General features: G+C 40.6%; 1 protein-coding gene across 1 annotated transcript in view; it reads right to left on the reverse strand.

The window, feature by feature from the left end:
* Nucleotides 1-22,747, reverse strand: part of LOC128644243 (cilia- and flagella-associated protein 46-like) — a gene marked incomplete at both ends in the record, with an annotated part of 384,741 nt that overhangs the window by 283,872 nt on the left and 78,122 nt on the right. Inside the window, 1 exon segment of the mRNA XM_053696926.1 lies at nt 950-1,081. Coding sequence (XP_053552901.1) covers nt 950-1,081 — 132 coding nt within the window.

The following is a 22,747-nucleotide window of genomic DNA, read 5'->3' on the forward strand; positions in this document are numbered from 1 at the left end:
GGACTCTAACATTCATCCACTGAGAGGCTGACAGGATTACTTAAAACTCCAGTCCCATTTCGAAGAGTACTACCCTCCATAAGAGACTATCTTAAATCTTCTGACACTTCTCTGCCAACCTCCTGTGACGAAAGGCAAAGAATGACTGGGGGATAAGGGAAGTGGGGGAGGTCTTTAAGCCTTTGGCTGGGGTGTATTTGCCTCCTCTTGGTGGCCAGGTTCTGAATTTCCAAAAGTAATGAATGCAGCTGTGGACTCTCCCCATTTATGAAGCAAATCTGCTTTTTAAGAATTTCACTAGGGATCTCACATTGTTGAAGGATCATTTTAGAATATCTTGCCTGTGTGGAGAGCTTTCAATAAAAGGCCCTCAGGGAGGACAATTCACAATCTGCCTCCCACAGGAAGAGAATCCTAACAGGGGGACACCTTAATGCTGACTTGGATAAGGGCGTAAACATGTTGGTCTGCTTAGGCTTAGACCAGGAGGAGCTGGGTCTCTATGAAGTCTTGGGGGATCATGCAGCTTGAGCCCTGTGATACTCAGACTGGCATGTGACCACTCTCTGACCACACTCTGGAAGAGGAGAATCTCTCCTTTCTATTGAGGGGTTAGTTTACCTCCTGTTTATGTGGTCAGTGTAAATATGATAATTGGCAAAGTGAATTAAAGACCCTCTAAACTGCCTTATCAGCTGCTATTATTTATTGCAACTGGTTCACTAAGGCATGGAGAGTTGAGTAAGTTTTAAGAAATAGCTGCAATAGAATAAAATAGCAATTGGTAAATATGGACAGGTTATAGAGCCCGGAAAGTTTTTTATTAGTGAACTTTGCTCAGTGTAATCTATTTGTGAGCATATATAAAAAAAAAAAAAGCACAATAGGCAACTCTTTATTTGTAAGTCAGTCACAAGGAAAATGGTATCTTGAAGTATACTTATGTTACCTTGCACTTAATTGGAATGCTTGAATGGCAGTAAGACGCAAATGTTTTCTTCCAAAACAATTGTCAATGATGCTTTGGCCTTGAATGCATGCAGCAACACTTAACATTTCTTGTTCCAAAGTAAAACTGTGCCTACAAAAGATGCATATGACAGTCATTATTTTGCATATAAAAGGAAACATATTATCACATCATTTCATTTTGTTTATGTCAATTTCTAATCATTAAAGAGGGACAGTTCACCCCAAAAGATGTTTCCCTTTAAATTGTTCCCAATGATCCATTTTACCTGCTAGAATGTATCAAATTGTTTACAAGTAGCTCCTTTACCCTTATTTCCACATTTGAAATAATGGATTTAGCCTGTGGTATCCCCACCTATACTGAAAGTTTGTATACTGGAGTCTAGGCTATTGACAAGCTATGTCAACACAGTCAGCAGAAGAAATTACACTCTCAGTGAGGTGCAAGATAGTTAATAAAATGATAATTTTTTTATTGTTCTCTCTAAATATTAAGCTTTGGTTTTCCAAACAAATATTAGATAAGGAAGCAAGTCTGTGTACACAAAGTGATAACATAATGAGATCTGATATTGCCTGAAACTCAACCCACTGTAATAGGCTGTGGTTTAAAAGCACAAAACCTGCTAATTCGTATACACACACAAAAAAAAACAGGAAAATGCAATTTCTCATACATTTTACACTCTGCAGCTGGTATAACAAGTCATTGAAACACATTAATATAAAAACAATTTTACAGTGTACTGTCCCTTTAAGTATTTTAGGTTTCTCAATTATTGCATACTACTATGAGTATAACCTCTTGCTGCCTGTATACCTGTGTATTACCCTGCTGTGCTTGCTAAATTGTACTCTAAACAATCTGCAACAGTTTAATCAAGTCTTACAGTACTTCTTGTTTAAGCTACCTTGCTTGCAGTTAACTTAATTGAACTTATATAAGCAGATTGTTGAAGCCTTAAAAATACCTCTTGTTCTAGTTATTCTGTTTGCCATTTTCTGGAATGAGATTATACAAACTGACTGGTGCTTCACCGGTAGTATCCAGTACCTAGTATCTAGTTTCTAGCTACTGCTACAAGTATTGTTCATTTTGTATTTGAGTCTATCCCCTATCACTACTTAAACTAGTAAGACCAATACCATGACTATTTATAAACGGACAGTCAACACTTCCGTTAACATGATTTGATATTGGAAATAAAAAAACGAAGATCCGCCTGCACTATACCCCTCCTGCCTTGCCGCCTTGCTTCTGTCCTAATCAGCGTCGCTAACTACTCTAATACCTGGTAAATATGGCAGCCGAACTCCCCCCACCGTTACGTAGCTGCCTTCTTCTTCAACTGATAAGCAAATCAGAATCCAGTCCTCGGACAGAAATTGTACGCGCGTGCAATTTCTGTGCATCATTAAAATGTAACATTGGGTATGACTGGGCTACAATAGGTAGCAAGAACATCATAAATAACAAGCAAGTTGGACATTTCCTAAAACTAATCCTGTCTTCTCCTACAAAATCATATTATATGAGTTCATAGCAAATAACAGGAGTTATCCATAGTATTTAAATCTACTGGGGAAGTCCCAGGGATCTCTAGTAGACAGGGTGTTTGAACCACTTACACGATCATAGAGTGTGCATCCTCTATATAAAATAGTGGCATCAGTTTGATCAGATTGCTGTGTTTAAACTTCTATGAGAAATAAATATATATTGTCACTATTTTTTATTACTTTAAATAGCAGTTGAATTATAATTGGTCACTTAGGATTTAGGCCATGTGTCTCTTGTCCATAGGATCTTTAAAAGAAGAACTACCCCTTAATTGAGCGACATCATTTTTTCATAATCCAGAAATTGATGAATTAATTTCAGATACATCCTCCATAAGTAGTAAGACTGATTCATTCAGCTTTGCTGGTCATTTGGCAAACACACTGCTTTTCACTCATTTTAATGCACATACTGTTTGGGAAATATTGGATGGAAATTGCATGAAAATCATGTCATCGTGCTTATCAAACCTACAAGGAAGCAGCTCACCCAACTTTCCCTCTTGCTTTAATGGATTTTTATTTTAATACTACAAATATAAGATTCACAACACAAAGTAAACGGCATATTGAAATAATTCACAAATAATTCTCTGTTAAAAACAAGTTTTTGAGTGGAAGTAACTAGTTGTAGACTAGAAAATGTACAATATTGATTATATACAAACCAAGCATCCTCACATTCACCTAAAAAACTAAGATAAAGTTTTATTCCTAGAGTGTATACCTACTGGACCATTAGGAAAAACACATATAGCAGACATGAAGACACAGCACAGATATACAGGTAGCTGGTGAATCCCCAATATTATCCTACCTGCTCCTGTAAAATCACTATGCATGCATGTTTGATAAATTCCACAGGATATATTAAATTGCAAGATACTTAAAGGGACAGTATACACCGATTTTCATATAACTGAATGTAATAAACGCTACTATAAAGAAAAATATGCACAGATACTGATCTAAATATCCATTTTAAACCCTTTTAAAAACTTACTTAGAAGCTCTCAGTTTAGCACTGTTGATGAGGTAGTCTGGGACACCCACTGAAAGGGGTTGGGTAAACAAAAAGAGCAGAAACTACCCCCTCCCCCGCATGTGAAAAGACAGATAACATAAACAGGAGCCTGAAGGGGGTCTGTAAACGCACGTATACATCTGGCACTGTGGGGCTTGGTTAGGAGTCTAAAAATCAGCACAATGTTCTTAAAAAACATTTTTTATAAAAATACTACCAAATCGGCTATATAAATGGATAATCTAGAAAACATTTATGCAACAATTAGTGTAAAATGTCCCTTTAAGTAACGCAAGCAATAATAGGAAGGGAACAAGCAACCCCTCAAAAATCTATTTTCTACAGTAGTTAGAGGATATATACCCACCACACCTGACATGGTATTGTCAATAAATGTGTTTGAATGCATATGAAGAGTGCAGCACTTTGGTACAGGTACTTCTGCCTTGATCTTTGCCTTAAAAATACTAAAAAAAAAAGTGTACTACATTCTTAGCAAGCACCAGCCTTGACAATTTAATGAAAATGGCAAAAAAAAAAACATTTTTATTATTTCCTTTTTTTAACGCTAAAAAAACATTTAAGTGATTTAAAATTCTATATATAACAGGGAAAATATTAGGATACAATATTATTATTATTATTATTATTATATAATGTGACAGCTGGATATATCACGTATAATATTTGCAGCATTTTTAATAAAGGAACCACAATATATGTTAGAAATCAAATATAATTTAACATTCAATAACACATCTTGCCAGCAGATGTCAGTATAGTATAATCTTTAATTATTACTTTGCAGTTCAAGTGCCTTGATAAAGAATGTACTCATATTTTCTGAGGCCTGATAAATTGAAATGCAAAGTAGATTTATAAAAACCACAATAAATTATTGGCATTTTAATACCTAATGACAGTAATTACAATATATTTACATTTTCTCAATTAGGCTTTGCAACTTAATATTTTTTAAGTGATATGAGTATTACATTTTAAAAAAACATTCACCTAGATTACGAGTTTTGATTTGTGTTTTAACGCTGAAAAAAATGGCCATTTCAGCATTAAAACAGCAACGCAGCCATTACAAGTCTTGTCGGTATAGCTGTACCGCAAATCTTTTAGCCTGTAACGCAACGTCAGTCCCGCACTTGAAAAATTACGTTTTTTTTTTAACGACACAATCTGTTTCACAATCTGAGAGCAGTAGTTATGAGTTTTACGCAACAAAACTGTTACACAAAAGCCATAGCTAAAGTGTTACAAAGTACACTAACACCCATAAACTACCTATTAAAGGGACAGTCTAGGCCAAAATAAACTTTTATGATTCAGATAGAGCATGTCATTTTAAACAATTTTCCAATTTACTTTTATCACCAATTTTGCTTTGTTCTCTTGGTATTCTTAGTTGAAAGCTTAACCTAGGAGGTTCATATGCTAATTTCTTAGACCTTGAAGGCCACCTCTTTTAAGAATGCATTTTAACAGTTTTTCACCACTAGAGGGTGTTAGTTCACTATTTCATATAGATAACACTGTGCTCATGCACGTGAAGTTATCTGGGAGCAGGCACTGATTGGCTAAACTGCAAGTCTGTCAAAAGAACTGAAGTAAAGGGGCAGTTTGCAGAGGCTTAGATACAAGATAATCACAGAGGTTAAAAGTATATTATTATAACTGTGTTGGTTATGCAAAACTGGGGAATGGGTAATAAAGGGATTATCTATCTTTTAAAACAATAAAAATTCTGGTGTAGACTGTCCCTTTAACCCTTAAAGGGACAGTCAACCATAGAATTGTTATTGTTTTAAAGATAGATAATCCCTTTATTACTCATTCCCCAGTTTTGCATAACCAACACAGTTATATTAATGTACTTTTTACCTTTGTGATTACCTTGTATCTAGGAACCTTCTTCCAGCCCCCTGATCACATGACTGTGACTGTTTATTATCTATTGTCTTAAATTTAGCATTGTATTATGCTAGATCTTAAATAACTTTCTGTGCCTGAACACAGTGTTATCTATATAGCCCACGTGTACTTTCTGTCTCTTTGTGTTGAAAAGAGATTTAAAAAGAATGTGATAAGAGGCAGCCCTCAAAGGCTTAGAAATTAGCATATGAGCCTACCTATGTTTAGTTTAAACTAAGAATACCAAGAGAAAAAAGCAAATTTGATGATACAAGTAAATTGGAAAGTCAATTAAAATTAAAAGTCCTATCTGAATAATGAAAGTTTAATTTATACTTGACTGTCCCTTTAAACTAAAGCCCTTCCACATTGCAAACACTATTTTAAAGTTATTAACCCCTAATCTGCCTCTCCTGACATCGCCGCCACTAATAACATTTATTAACCCCTATTCCGCCACTCCCCGACATCATCACCACTATACTAAAATTATTAACCCCCACATTGCCAAAAAACTAAATTAAACTGTTAACCCCTAAACCTAACAACCCCCTAACTTTAAATTAAAATGACAAAATCCCTATCTTAAAACCCACAAAATAGAAAAAAAAAACCTAGCCTACAATAAACTACCAATAGCCCTTAAAATGGCCTTTTGTAGGGCATTACCCTAAAGAAATCAGCTCTTTTCCCTGTAAAGAAAATACAAAGACCCCCACAACAGTAAAACCCACCACCCACCACCCAACTAACCCCCCAAAATAAAAAACATAACTTAAAAAAAAACCTAAGTTCCCCATTGCCCTGAAAAGGGCATTTGTATGGGCATTGCCCTTAAAAGGGCATTCAGCTCTTTTTCATTGCCCTTAAAAGGGCATTTAGCTCTTTTAAGAAAGCCCAAAACCCTAATTTAAAAAAAAACACCCCAAAAAAAGTTAAAGAAATCCTAACACTAACCCCCGACGATCCACTTACAGTTTTTGAAGTCCGGACATCCAGGCGGTGAGAAGTCTTCATCTAGGCGGCGAGGTCTTCATTCATCCAGGCAGCGTCTTCTATCTTCATCCAGGCGGCATCTTCTATCTTCATACCAGCGGCGAGGAGCAGGTCCATCCTTGAAGACATCCAGCGCGGAGCATCCTCTTCATACGGTCGCCGCCGTATACTGAATCTTTAATGCAAGGGAGCTTTTTCAAAATGGTGTCCCTTGCATTCCTATTGGCTGATTTGATATTGTAAAATTCAAATCAGCCAAAAGGATGAAAGCTACTGAAATCCTATTGACTGTTCAAATCAGCCAATAGGATGAGAGCTACTGAAATTATATTGGCTATTCAAATCAGCCAGATTAGGATTTTGGGCTTTTTAAAAAAGTTAAATGCCCTTTCTCTTGTTAAGTGTATCCAGTCCACGGATCATCCATTACTTGTGGGATATTCTCCTTCCCAACAGGAAGTTGCAAGAGGATCACCCATAGCAGAGCTGCTATATAGCTCCTCCCCTAACTGCCATATTCAGTCATTCTCTTGCAACTCTCAACAAAGATGGACGTAGTAAGAGGAGAGTGGTGTGTTATAGTTAGTTTCTTAACTTCAATCAAAAGTTTGTTATTTTTAAATGGTACCGGAGTGTACTGTTTTATCAAAGGCAGCATTAGAAGAAGAATCTGCCTGTGATTTCTATGATCTTAGCAGAAGTAACTAAGATCCATTGCCGTTCTCACATATTCTGAGGAGTGAGGTAACTTCAGAGAGGGAATGGCATGCAGGTTTTCCTGCAATAAGGTATGTGCAGTAAACATATTTCTAGGGATGGAACTTGCTAGAAAAATGCTGCTGATACCGGATTAATGTAAGTTAAGCCTAAATGCAGTGATTTAATAGCGACTGGTATCAGGCTTATTAACAGAGATACATACTCTTATAAAAGTGTAATATAAAACGTTTGCTGGCATGTTTAATCGTTTTTATATATGCTTTGGTGATAAAACTTATTGGGGCCTAGTTTTTTCCACATGGCTGGCTTTATTTTTGCTACAAACAGTTTTCCTGAGGCTTTTCACTGTTATAGTATAAAAGTTACAGTTGGTGCAGTTAAAATTACAAACTGTGACATTCAGCTTCCCTCAGCAGTCCCCTGCATGCTATAGGACATCTCTGATGGGCTCAAAAGGCTTCAAAAGTAGGAGCTGTGGCAGTTGTTATGACTGTTTAAAAAACATATTTTTCGTTTTGTTAATCTGTTTTTTGTATTAAGGGGTTAATCATCCATTTGCAAGTGGGTGCAATGCTCTGCTAACTTGTTACATACACTGTAAAAACTTCGTTAGTGTAACTGCCTTTTTTCACTGTTATTTCAAATTTTGCCAAAATTTGTTTCTCTTAAAGGCACAGTAACGTTTTTTATATTGCTTGTTAACTTTGTTTAAAGTGTTTTCCAAGCTTGCTAGTCTCATTGCTAGTCTGTACAAACATGTCTGACACAGAGGAAACTACTTGTTCATTATGTTTAAAAGCCATTGTGGAGCCCCATAGGAGAATGTGTACTAAATGTATTGATTTCACCTTAAACAGTAAAGATCAGTCTTTATCTATAAAAGAATTGTCACCAGAGGGGTCTGTCGAGGGGGAAGTTATGCCGACTAACTCTCCCCACGTGTCGGACCCTTCGCCTCCCGCTCGAGGGACGCACGCTAATATGGCGCCAAGTACATCAGGGATGCCCATAGCGATTACTTTGCAGGACATGGCTGCAATCATGAATAATACCCTGTCACAGGTATTAGCCAGATTGCCTGAATTGAGAGGCAAGCGCGATAGCTCTGGGGTTAGACGAGATACAGAGCGCGTAGATGCTGTAAGAGCCATGTCTGATACTGCATCACAATATGCAGAACCTGAGGACGGAGAGCTTCAGTCTGTGGGTGACGTCTCTGAATCGGGGAGACCTGATTCAGAGATTTCTAATTTTAAATTTAAGCTTGAGAACCTCCGTGTGTTACTTGGGGAGGTATTAGCTGCTCTGAATGACTGTGACACATTTGCAGTGCCAGAGAAATTGTGTAGGCTGGATAAATACTATGCAGTGCCGGTGAGTACTGATGTTTTTCCAATACCTAAAAGGCTTACAGAAATTATTAGTAAGGAGTGGGATAGACCCGGTGTGCCCTTTTCCCCACCTCCTATATTTAGAAAAATCTTTCCAATAGATGCCACTACACGGGACTTATGGCAGACAGTCCCTAAGGTGGAGGGAGCAGTTTCTACTTTAGCAAAGCGTACCACTATCCCGGTTGAGGACAGTTGTGCTTTTTCAGATCCAATGGATAAAAAATTAGAGGGTTACCTTAAGAAAATGTTTATTCAACAAGGTTTTATTTTACAGCCCCTTGCATGCATTGCGCCTGTCACTGCTGCGGCGGCGTTCTGGTTTGAGGCCCTGGAAGAGGCCATCCATACAGCTCCATTGACTGAAATTATTTACAAGCTTAGAACACTTAAGCTAGCTTACTCATTTGTTTCTGATGCCATTGTTCATTTGACTAAACTAACGGCTAAGAATTCCGGATTCGCCATCCAGGCGCGTAGGGCGCTATGGCTTAAATCCTGGTCAGCTGATGTGACTTCAAAGTCTAAATTACTTAACATTCCTTTCAAGGGGCAGACCTTATTCGGGCCTGGTTTGAAAGAAATTATTGCTGACATTTCTGGAGGTAAGGGTCATACCCTTCCTCAGGACAGGGCCAAATCAAGGGCCAAACAGTCTAATTTTCGTGCCTTTCAAAATTTCAAGGCAGGTGCAGGATCAGCTCCCTCTACTTCAAAACAAGAGGGAACTTTTCCTCAATCTAAGCAGGCCTGGAAACCTACCCAGTCCTGGAACAAGGGCAAGCAGGCCAGAAAGCCTGCTGCTGCCTCCAAGACAGCATGAAGGAGCGGCCCCCTATCCGACAACGGATCTAGTAGGGGGCAGACTCTCTCTCTTCGCCCAGGCGTGGGCAAGAGATGTTCAGGATCCCTGGGCGTTGGAGATCATATCTCAGGGATATCTTCTGGACTTCAAAGCTTCTCCCCCACAAGGGAGATTTCACCTTTCAAGATTATCTGCAAACCAGATAAAGAAAGAGGCATTCCTAAGCTGCGTGCAAGACCTCCTTGTAATGGGAGTGATCCATCCAGTTCCGCGGACGGAACAAGGACAGGGGTTTTATTCAAATCTGTTTGTGGTTCCCAAAAAAGAGGGAACCTTCAGACCAATTTTGGATCTAAAGATCCTAAACAAATTCCTCAGAGTTCCATCATTCAAGATGGAAACTATTCGAACCATTTTACCCATGATCCAAGAGGGTCAGTACATGACCACAGTGGACTTAAAGGATGCCTACCTTCACATTCCGATCCACAAGAATCCTCATCGGTTCCTGAGGTTTGCCTTTCTAGACAGGCATTACCAGTTTGTAGCTCTTCCATTCGGGTTGGCTACAGCCCCAAGAATTTTTACAAAGGTTCTGGGCTCACTTCTGGCGGTTCTAAGACCGCGAGGCATAGCGGTGGCTCCTTACCTAGACGACATCCTGATACAGGCGTCAAGCTTTCAAATTGCCAAGTCTCATACAGAGATAGTTCTGGCATTTCTGAGGTCGCATGGGTGGAAAGTGAACGAAGAAAAGAGTTCTCTATCTCCTCTCACAAGGGTTTCCTTCCTAGGGACTCTGATAGATTCTATAGAAATGAAAATTTACCTGACGGAGTCCAGGTTATCAAAACTTCTAAATGCTTGCCGTGTTCTTCACTCCATTCCGCGCCCCACGGCGGCTCAGTGCATGGAAGTAATCGGCTTAATGGTAGCGGCGATGGACATAGTGCCATTTGCGCGTCTGCATCTCAGACCGCTGCAATTATGCATGCTCAGTCAGTGGAATGGGGATTACACAGATTTGTCCCCTCTACTAAATCTGGATCAGGAAACCAGAGATTCTCTTATCTGGTGGTTATCTCAGGTCCATCTGTCCAAAGGTATGACCTTTCGCAGGCCAGATTGGACCATTGTAACAACAGACGCCAGCCTTCTAGGTTGGGGTGCAGTCTGGAACTCCCTGAAGGCTCAGGGTTCATGGACTCAGGAGGAGAAACTCCTCCCAATAAATATTCTGGAGTTAAGAGCAATATTCAATGCTCTTCTAGCTTGGCCTCAGTTAGCAACACTGAGGTTCATCAGATTTCAGTCGGACAACATCACGACTGTGGCTTACATCATCCATCAAGGGGGGACCAGGAGTTCCCTAGCGATGTCAGAAGTCTCCAAGATAATTCGCTGGGCAGAGACTCACTCTTGCCACCTATCAGCGATCCATATCCATGGGGTAGAGAACTGGGAGGCGGATTTTCTAAGTCGTCAGACTTTTCATCCGGGGGAGTGGGAACTCCATCCGGAGGTGTTTGCTCAATTGGTTCTCCGTTGGTGCAAACCAGAACTGGATCTCATGGCGTCTCGCCAGAACGCCAAGCTTCCTTGTTACGGATCCAGGTCCAGGGACCCAGAAGCGGCACTGATAGATGCTCTAGCAGCGCCTTGGTTCTTCAACCTGGCCTATGTGTTTCCACCGTTTCCTCTGCTCCCTCGTCTGATTGCCAAAATCAAACAGGAGAGAGCATCGGTGATATTGATAGCGCCTGCGTGGCCACGCAGGACCTGGTATGCAGACCTAGTGGACATGTCATCCTTTCCACCATGGACTCTGCCTCTGAGACAAGACCTTCTAATACAAGGTCCTTTCAATCATCCGAATCTACTTTCTCTGAGACTGACTGCATGGAGATTGAACGCTTGATCCTATCAAAGCGTGGCTTCTCCGAGTCAGTAATTGATACCTTAATACAGGCACGAAAGCCTGTCACCAGGAAAATTTACCACAAGATTTGGCGTAAATATCTTCATTGGTGTGAATCCAAGAATTACTCATGGAGTAGGGTTAGGATTCCTAGGATATTGTCCTTCCTCCAAGAGGGTTTGGACAAAGGACTATCAGCTAGTTCTTTAAAGGGACAGATTTCTGCTCTGTCTATTCTTCTACACAAGCGTCTGGCAGAAGTTCCAGACGTTCAGGCATTTTGTCAGGCTTTAGTTAGAATTAAGCCTGTGTTTAAACCTGTTGCTCCCCCATGGAGCTTAAACTTGGTTCTTAAAGTTCTTCAAGGGGTTCCGTTTGAACCCCTTCATTCTATTGATATCAAACTTCTATCATGGAAAGTTCTTTTTCTGATGGCTATTTCCTCGGCTCGAAGAGTCTCGGAGTTATCTGCCTTACATTGTGATTTTCCTTATCTGATCTTTCATTCAGATAAAGTAGTTCTGCGTACAAAACCTGGGTTTTTACCTAAGGTGGTTTCTAACAAGAATATCAATCAAGAGATTGTTGTTCCATCATTATGCCCTAATCCTTCTTCAAAGAAGGAACATCTTTTGCATAATCTAGACGTAGTCCGTGCATTGAAGTTTTACTTGCAGGCTACTAAAGATTTTTGCCAAACATCTCACCTGTTTGTTATTTACTCTGGACAGAGGAGAGGTCAAAAGGCCTCGGCAACCTCTATTTCTTTTTGGCTTCGGAGTATAATTCGTTTAGCATATGAGACTGCTGGACAGCAGCCCCCTGAAAGAATTACAGCTCATTCTACTAGAGCTGTGGCTTCTACCTGGGCCTTTAAAAATGAGGCCTCTGTTGAACAGATTTGCAAGGCTGCGACTTGGTCTTCGCTTCATATCTTTTCAAAATTTTACAAATTTGATACTTTTGCTTCTTCGGAGGCTGTTTTTGGGAGAAAGGTTCTACAGGCAGTGGTTCCTTCCGTTTAAGTTCCTGCCTTGTCCCTCCCATCATCCGTGTACTTAAGCTTTGGTATTGGTATCCCACAAGTAATGGATGATCCGTGGACTGGATACACTTAACAAGAGAAAACATAATTTATGCTTGCCTGATAAATTTGTTTCTCTTGTAGTGTATCCAGTCCACGGCCCGCCCTGTCCTTTTAAGGCAGGTCTAAATTTTAATTAAACTTCAGTCACCACTGCACCCTATGGTTTCTCCTTTCTCGGCTTGTTTCGGTCGAATGACTGGATATGGCAGTTAGGGGAGGAGCTATATAGCAGCTCTGCTATGGGTGATCCTCTTGCAACTTCCTGTTGGGAAGGAGAATATCCCACAAGTAATGGATGATCCGTGGACTGGATACACTACAAGAGAAACAAATTTATCAGGCAAGCATAAATTATGTTTTTTAGGGCAATGAAAAAGAGCTGAATGCCCTTTTAAGGGTGATGCCAATAAAAATGCCCTTTTCAGGGCAATGGGTAGCTTAGGTTTTTTTTTAGAGTTAGGTTTTTTATTTTGGGGGGTTGGTTGGTGGGTTTTACTGTTGAGGGGTCTTTGTATTTTTTTTACAGGGAAAAGAGCTGACTTCTTTAGGGCAATGCCCTACAAAAGGCCCTTTTAAGGGCTATTGGTAGTTTATTGAAGGCAAGTTTTTTTTTTGTTTTTTTTTTGGGGGGGGGGCTTTTTTATTTTTATAGGGCTATTAGATTAGGTGTAATTGTTTTTATTTTGGATAATTTCGTTTGTTATTTCTTTCATGTAATTGGCAAGAGTCCATGAGCTAGTGACGTATGGGATATACAATCCTACCAGGAGGGGCAAAGTTTCCCAAACCTCAAAATGCTTATAAATTGACCCATCACCACACCCACAATTCAGTTTGTACAAACTTTGCCTCCTATGGAGGTGGTGAAGTAAGTTTGTGCTTAGATTCTACGTTGATATGCGCTTCTCAGCATTTTGAAGCCCGATTCCTCTCAGAGTACAGTGGATGTCAGACGGATGTGAAGGGAGTATCACCTATTGAATGCAATGGTTTTCCTCACGGGAGATCTATTTCATAGGTTCTCTGTTATCGGTCGTAGAGATTCATCTCCTACCTTCCTTATTCAGATCGACAATATACTCTCATATTCCATTACCTCTACTGATAACTGTTTCAGTACTGGTTTGGCTATCTGCTATATGTGGATGAGTGTCTTTTGGTAAGTATGTTTTCATTACTTAAGACATTCTCAGCTATGGTTTGGCACTTTATGTATTAATGTAAAATTCTAAATATATGTATTGTACTTATATTTGCCATGAGTCAGGTTTATGTATATTTCCTTTTGCAGACTGTCAGTTTCATATTTGGGAAAAGCATTTTTTAAGAAGAAAAAAAAAAAAAAATTCTTACCTGGGGTATAGTCTTTTTTCAAATTGACTTTTTCATTAAATGTTGCGGGCAAAATTAGGCTCGCGAGGGCGCAAAATGCCAAAGTATATTGCGTCATTCTTGGCGCAAGATTTTTTGGAGCTAAGTTACGTTCGATGACGCAAAATTTGACATTTCCGGCGTCTTAGTTGACGCCAAGTTCCTTTCACAAGGTTGCGTCTTCAATGACGCAAGTGTCTCATTTCCGGATGTTGTTAGCGCCAAAAAATTTCTGGTGCCAAATATTTTCATTATTTAAAACCCCATTCCTATATGCCTCTTTCTCTATCAGAGGGCTATGTTGTTGGCATTTTTTTCCCATTCCTGAAACTGCCATATAAGGAAACTGATAATTTTGCTTTATATGTTGTTTTTTATTTTACATTTGCAAGATGTCTCAATCTGATCCTGTCTCAGAAACCACTGTTGGAACCCTGCTGCCTGATAACAGTTCTAATAAAGCTAAGTGCATTTGTTGTAAATTTGTGGAGATTATATCTCCAGCTGTGGTATGTAATAGTTGCCATGATAAGCTTTTACATGCAGAGAATGTGTCCATCAGTAATAGTACATTGCCTGTTGTTCCTTCAACATCAAATGTACAAGATATACCAGTGCATTTAAAAGATTTTATTGCTGATTCAATTCAGTCTGCCATTCCGCCTTCTAATAAACGTAAAAGGTCTTTTAAAACTTCTCATAAAGTTGATGAAATTTCAAATGACCGACAACATACTGAATTATCTTCCTCTGATGAGGATCAATCTGATTCAGAAGATCCTTCCTCAGATATTGACACTGACATATCTACTTATTTATTTAAAATGGAGTATATTCGTTCTTTGTTAAAAGAAGTGTTGATTACATTGGATATTAAGGAAACTAGTCCTCTTGATGTTAAAACTAGTAGACGTTTAAATTCAATTTTTTATAGTTCTAGGGGCCTCTTTTGTTCATCCAACCTGGACTGTAATCACAACAGATGCAAGTCTTTCAGGTTGGGGAGCTGTCTGGGGATCTCTGACAGCACAAGGGGTTTGGAAATCTAAAGAGGCAAGATTACCAATCAATATTTTGGAACTCCGTGCGATTCTCAGAGCTCTTCAGGTTTGGCCTCTGTTGAAGAGAGAACTGTTTATTTGTTTTCAGACAGACAATATCACAACTGTGGCTTATGTTAATCATCAGGGTGGGACTCACAGTCCCCAAGTTATGAAAGAAGTATCTCGGGTACTTGCTTGGGCGGAATCCAGCTCCTGTCTAATTTCTGCGGTTCATATCCCAGGTATAGACAATTGGGAAGCGGATTATCTCAGCCGTCAGACTTTACATCCGGGGGAGTGGTCCCTCCATCCGGATGTGTTTTCTCAGATTGTTCAGATGTGGGGTCTTCCAGAAATAGATCTGATGGCTTCTCATCTAAACAAGAAACTACTCAGGTACCTGTCCAGGTCCAGGGATCCTCAGGCGGAAGCAGTGGATGCATCAACAGTTCCTTGAGGTTACCAACCTGCTTATATTTTCCCGCCTCTAGTTCTTCTTCCAAGAGTGATCTCCAAAATCATCATGGAACAATTGTTTGTGTTGCTGGTAGCTCCAGCATGACCTCACAGGTTTTGGTATGCAGATCTTGTTCGAATGTCCAGTTGCCAACCTTGGCCACTTCCATTAGGGCTAGACCTTCTGTCTCAAGGTCCGTTTTTCCATCAGGATCTCAAATCATTAAATTTGAAGGTATGGAAATTGAACGCCTAGTGCTTAGTCATAGAGGTTTCTCTGACCCAGTGATTAATACTATGTTACAGGCTCATAAATCTGTTTCTAGGAAGATTTATTATCGTGTTTGAAAGACTTATATTTCATGGTGTTCTTCTCATAAATTCTCTTGGCACTCTTTTAGAATTCCTAGAATTTTACAGTTTCTTCAGGATGGTTGGGATAAGGGGTTGTCTGCAAGTTCATTGAAGGGAGAAATCTCTGCTCTTTCTGTTTTATTTCACAAAAAATTAAAGAAAGATTACTAAGCTTCCTGATATTCACTGTTTTGTAAAGGCTTTGGTCCGTATCAAGCCTGTCATTAAATCAATCTCTCTTAATTTGGTTTTGAAGGCTCCGTTTGAGCCTATGCATTCTTTGGACATTAAACTACTTTCTTGGAAAGTGTTGTTCCTTTTGGCCATCTCTTCTGCTAGAAGAGTTTCTGAATTATCTGCTCTTTCTTGTGAATCTCCTTTTCTGATTTTTCATCAGGATAAGGCGGTTTTGCAGACTTCTTTTAAATTCTTACCTAAGGTTGTGAATTCTAACAACATTAACAGAGAAATTGTTGTCCCTTGCTAGGCAACAAAGCAATGATAATTTTAATGATTCAGTAGTGTTCATTACAGAATTTACGGCCCAATATGACCAAATTGTAAAAATCCTTAAAAAACACTTACATTTGCTATCTGGGGATGAGATTCTAAGACCACTAGTTAAAAAATGCAAATTTGTCCCAAAAAGACAGAGAACATTGGCACAACCACTATCCGCTAGCATGGTACATAGGCACGCCCCCTCCCAAGATGCTATGTGGCTAAAACATATAGGCAATTTCAGATGTGGCAGCAAAAATTGCAATACATGCGCTATGGTATTAAAAGGTAATTGTTTCACATCTAGTGTCACAAACCAAACATTTGACATTTCATTTTATGCCAATTGTGGTACCCAATGGGTGGTATATTTGCTCACCTGCAAATTGTGTAAATGCCAATATACCGGCCAAACCTCTAGGGAGCTCAGGAAGAGAGTAGGGAAAAATGCTAGAGACATCAAGAATTATGTAAAAGAGTCAACAGTAGCAAACCACTTCAATGGTATACACTTCACCAACAAGGCTAACTTCTCAGTTCAAGAGATAGATCTAGCTAATACCTCTGCAAGAGGTGGTAACAAAAGCAAAGTCCTAGACAAGAAGGAACTTTTTTGGATTTTAAATTTAAAAACAAGGTCACCTTTAGGAATGAACAGGGAGTTTGACATTAGTTATTTCATTGATGATTAAAATCCATTCATTACATTAAACATATTAATTCCATCAAATATAGCCACTATGGGGCTCTAATGTATCTTATAACTTCAATGCAAACTCCTTGTCCAGCCATTTCATACACTACATAGGGTCTCATACTACCACTGAGATTATTCACGTTTTACATCTATTAGGTTGTACATGAATTTCACATATATATTTTCATATACCTTTTTCTGTTTTTTTTTTACTTTTAGAAATATTTGAGGCTCTATTTGGTTGTCTTAGACACTTAATAGCTTTAAAATTAATAAGCCTATAGTAAAATTATATACCCGAGTTATATCTCTTCTTAAGGTTAGTATATTATATTGGTGTCTATGTACTATGTAATTATGTCTTTGTACCATGTAATTAATTATTTATTCACCGCTTAGTGTCTGGTAAAGCACATATAAAAATTTTTCATATGTATTTTAGGCATACACAGATAAGCTTTAACCCGTTTTTATACCTCTTTCCTGTATCCTTATTTTAATAAGTATTGTTGTTTTTAGATATCACTTGCACTGTGGTTTTGTAATTTGTTGTGGTACTGAAGTGGTTAAGTGATGATTACCTAGGGTATAAATCTCTATAACTTTATAATAGTGGTGGCGATATCAGGAGCGGCAGATTAGGGGTCAATAACTTTATTTCGGTTGTGGCGATGTCGGGAGAGGCAGATTAGGGGTTAATAACTTTATGTACGTGTCGGCGATGTTGGGGGGAGCAGATTAGGGGTGTTTAGATGTGGGGTTTTGTTAGGGTGTTTTTTTTCCCTATCGACATCAATGGGGTTGTGTTATGGAGCTTTTCATTCTGCGATCGCAGGTGTTAGGTTTTGTTCTAACACTATCTCCCCATTGATGTCTATGGGGAAAGCGTGCATGAGCACGTCAAAGCAGCGCTTGTATTTCATGAGCACGTCAAAGCAGCGCTTGTATTTTGTGCGGTATGGAGCTTAACGCAACCATATCGCACGCACAAGGCGGCTTTTAAAAGACTCATAAAGGCAGCGCTATGGAGGGTGAAATAAAGCAACATTTGTTGCGTTCGTTTCGCACCTTCTATAGCGCAAAACTTGTATTCTAGGTGATTGTTATTATAAATGTTTATTTGCTCATAAAAAAAAATAGAAAAGAAAAACTGCTAAGCAATAGGTTAGAAGAAAATGCTAAAGTGATTGTCAAGTTTAAAGATATTCTGGCTACTATAAAAAATTACTATAAAAACAGTTTAAGAGGCTACATTTAAAATATATTTACCACAAAGAGATGGTGACCATTGCACTGTTCCACCGCCCGCATCTCCTACTTTCTTTAGCTGAGCGATGACAAATTCAGCTTCATCCAATAGTTGCGTGCCCCACATTGCATCCAGCTTGTGGGGCTACGCAACAATTGGATGAAGCCGGATTCGTCATCGCTCAGCTAAAGAAAGTAGTGGATGCAGGCGGATAAAGGTGCAATGTTTACCATCTCTAAATGGCAAATATTTTTTTTAAATGCGGTGTCTTCAAAAAAAACATAAATTATGCTAACCTGATCATTTCCTTTCTATCTGTATGAGGAGAGTTCAAGGCTTCATTCCTTACTTGTGGGAATACAGAACCTGGCCACCAGGAGGAGGCAAAGACACCCCAGCCAAAGGCTTAAGTACCTCCCCCCACTCCCCTCATTCCCCAGTCATACTGCAGAGGGAACAAGGAACAGTAGCAGAAATATCAGGGTATAAATGGTGCCAGAAGAACAAAAAAATTTGGTCCGCCCAATGGAGAAAACGGCGGGGGCCGTGGTCTCTCCTCATACAGATGATAAGAAAATGATCAGGTAAGCATAATTTATGTGTTCCATCTTAATATGAGGAGAGTCCACAGCTTCTTTCCTTACTTGTGGGAAACATATACCCAAGTTCTCAAGAATAGTGAATGAAAACGGGAGAGTAAAAGAGAGGCGGACCCTATTCTGAGGGCACGACAGCCTGCAAAACCTTTCTCCCAAAAGCTGCTTCAGCCGAAGCAAAAACGTCAAATTTGTAAAACTTTGAAAAAGTATTTAAGGAGGACCAGGTAGCCGCCCTACAAATCTGCTCCATAGAGGCCTCATTCTTGAAGGCCCAAGATGAAGCCACAGCTCTAATTGAATGAGCCGTAATCCTCTGAGGAGGCTTATGTCCTGCTGTTTCATATGCTAAGCAAATAATGCTCCTCAACCAAAAAGATAGGGAAGTGGAAGAAGCCTTCTGCCCTCTGCGCTTCCAAGAATAGACAACAAACAATGCTGAAGTCTGTATCAAATCCTTCATGGCCTGAAGATAGAATTTCAAAGCCCGAACCACATCCAGATTATTAAGTAATCGTTCCTTCGAAGAAGAAGGATTAGGACACAAGGAAGGAACCACAATCTCCTGATTGATGTTGCGATCAGACACAACCTTATGGAGAAAACACAACCCAATGCGAAGAACAGCCTTGTCAGCATGAAAAACTAGGTAAGCAGGCTCACATTTCAAGGCCGCCATCTCAGAGACTCTGCATGCCGAAGCAATAGCCAGTAGAAAAAGAACCTTCCAAGACAGTAACTTAATGTCAACTGAATGCATGGACTCAAATGGAGCCCTCTGCAAAATCTTAAGAACCAGATTTAAACTCCACGGATGAGAGGAATATCTAAACACAGGCCTGATTCTAGACAGAGCCTGAACAAAAGACTGTATATCAGGAAGCTCAGCCAGCCTCTTGTGCAATAACACAGATAGAGACGAAATCTGTCCCTTTAAGGAACTAGCGGCAAGTCCCTTCTCCAAACCATCTTGGAGAAAGGAAAGAATCCTGGATACCATGACCTTATGCCAGGGGAATCCCTGTTTTTCACACCAGAATAAGTAGGTCCTCCACACCTTATGATAGATGCGATGAGTGACCGGCTTTCTAGTTTTAATGAGAGTATCAATCACTCTCTCAGAAAAACCTCTCTTGGCTAGGACTAAGCGTTCAATCTCCACGCAGTCAGCCTCAGAGAATCTAGATTCTGATGAACAAAGGGACCCTGTACCAGCAGATCTCTGCGACAAGGTAACCTCCGTGGAGGAGATGAGGACATCCCCACCAGATCTGCAAACCACATCCTTCACGGCCACATTGGAGCAATTAGGATTGCCAGAGCTTGCTCCTGCTTGATGCGGGCCACTACTCAAGGTAGAAGTGGTAACGGTGGAAAGATGTAAACTAGTTTGAACTTCCAAGGCACTGCTAATGCATCTATCAGCTCTGCCTGAGGATCCCTGGACCGCGACCCGTATCTGGGTAGCTTGGAATTGAGTCGGGACGCCATGAAATCTATCTCCGGCGGCCCCCATCTGTTGCAAATCTCCGCAAACACCTTGGGATGGAGAGACCATTCCCCCGGATTAAAGGATTGTCTGCTGAGAAAATCCGCTTCCCAGTTGTCCACTCCTGGAATGTGGATCGCTGACAGCGAGCAGTTGTGGGCCTCATTGCTAGGGAGCTCCTCGTTCCCCCCTGATGGTTGATGTACGCCACCGAAGTAATGTTGTCCGGTTGTAATCTGATAAACTGGGACGAACCCAGAAGAGGCCAAGCCTTCAGAGCATTGAAGATTGCTCGAAGTTTCAAAATGTTGATCGGGAGAAAAGATTCCTCTCAAGGCCACCGGCCCTGTGCCTTCCTGGCACCCCAAACGGCTCCCCATCCTGAGAGACTTGCGTCCGTAGTCACAATCTCCCAGGATGGTATCAAGAAGGATATTCCTTGGGACAGGCGATCTGGACAGAGCCATCAAGCGATTCTCTCGACCGGTTGTCCAGAGAAATCTGTTGAGACAGATCTAAGTGGTTGCCGTTCCATTGCCTCAGCATGCACAGCTGAAGAGGTCTGAGATGGAACTTGGTGAATGGAAAGATATATTATCTATGCTGGACACCATGAGCCCAATTATCTCCATACACCGGGCCACAGATGGCCCTGAGGAGGTCTGGAGGGCAAGACAATTGGAAGAAATTTTACAACGTCTCTGGTCTGTAAGGAATATCCTCATGGATATGGAATCTATTATCGTGGCCAGGAATTCCACCCTGGTACTGGGGACCAGAGAACTCTTTCCTAAGTTTGTCTTCCATCCATGAGATTGAAGAAGAACAGCTTCTGAATGGTCTTCCGCCAGCCGCAGGACGGAGCCTAGACCAGGATGCCGTCCCAGTATGGCGCTACTGCAATACCTCTGGACCTCGCCACCACAAGCGGAGCCACCAGAACCTTCGTAAAGACTCTTGGAGCAGTAGCCAAACCAAAAGGAAGAGCCACAAACTGGAAGTGCTGGTCCAGAAAAGCGAATATTAAGAACTTGAAGTGATCCTTGTGTATTGGCACATGAAGGTAAGCATCCTTCAAGTCTATCATAGTAATGAACTGTCCCTCTTGAACTAGGGGCAGAATAGACCTTATCATCTCCATCTTGAACAATGGAACTGACAGAAACTTGTTTAGGCACTTTAGGTCTAGAATCAGGCGAAACGTACCCTCCTTCTTTGGGACCACAAAAAGGTTTGAGTAGTTCCCTAGACCTCTCTCTGATAGAGGTACTGGCACAATTACTCCTAGGGAGGAGAGATCCCTCACGCACCCTAGAAAAGCTTCTCATTTTTCTGGTCTTGAAGACAGGTTGGATAAGAGGAATCTGCCCCTGGGAGGATGAGATTTGAAACCTATCCTGTAACCCTGAGCAATGACCTCTAGAACCCAAGGGTCTTGCACGTCCCCCATCCAAGCATCCACAAAGAGAGATAGTCTGCCCCCCACACGATCCAACACCGGATCAGGGGCAGCCCCTTCATGCCGACTTTGTTTCGGCAGGCTTCTTGTTCTGCTTGGATTTATTCCAAGATTGAGATGGTTTCCAAGTTCCCATGAACTGATCAGGCTTCGCGGAGGGCTGCTGGCATTGGGATTTATCCGAACAAAAGGGACGAAAATTAGGACCTTGTCCTTTAGGTTTATTCTTCTTATCCTGCGGTAGGAAGGCACCTTTGCCCCCAGTGACTGTGGATATTATAGAGTCCAGGCCTAGACTGAAAAGAATCTTCCCCTTAAATGAAAGGGAAAGTAATCTAGATTTTGAAGTCATGTCAGCAGACCAAGACTTCAGCCAGAGAGCCCTACGGGTTAGAACAGAAAAACCTGATGTTTTGGCATTCAGGCGAATAATCTGCATGTTTGCATCACAGATGAAAGAATTAGCTACCCTCAAGGCCTTAATTCTCTCATCAAGGGGAGTTTCCACCTCGATCATCTCCGATAGAGAGTCGCAGCAATAGGTAGCGCCTCCAGCTACCGCAGCAACCGCCGCTGCAGGTTAAAACAAGTACCTTGTGTGCTGAAAAATTTTTCTTAATAGAGTTTCAAGCTTATTATCCATGGGCTCCTTAAACGACAAACTATTCTCCAGCGGGATAGTGGTGCGCTTAGCAAGCATGGAGATAGCTCTAGCCACCTTAGGGACAGACCCCCACAATTCTAATTGAGAGTCTGGAACGGGGAACAATTTCTTAAAAGAAGAAGGGGAAAAAGAAGATCCAAGTCTCTCCCATTAATTCTTAATAATATTTGCCATCTTTACGGGAACCGGGAAAGTCTGTGGCACCCTGTCCTCATAGACTTTGTCAAGCTTAAGAATAGAAGGTTCCTCGGGTAATTTAGGTTCTGGAACCTCTAACCTAGCCAACACTTCCTTTAACAGAAAGCGTAAGTGCTCGATCCTAAATCTAATGTCTGGTTCCTCCGCAGCCGGAGGTTTAGAGGCAGGAGATTCTGACCCAGAAAGAGACTCCTCTGAACTATCAGAGGCATCTTCATCAGTGGATAATCTAATATCAGATAAATTCAACAAATTGGTAGATGACCCCTGGGAA

Source organism: Bombina bombina, unplaced genomic scaffold, assembly GCF_027579735.1.
Source record: "Bombina bombina isolate aBomBom1 unplaced genomic scaffold, aBomBom1.pri scaffold_480, whole genome shotgun sequence".
Lineage (NCBI taxonomy): Eukaryota > Metazoa > Chordata > Amphibia > Anura > Bombinatoridae > Bombina > Bombina bombina.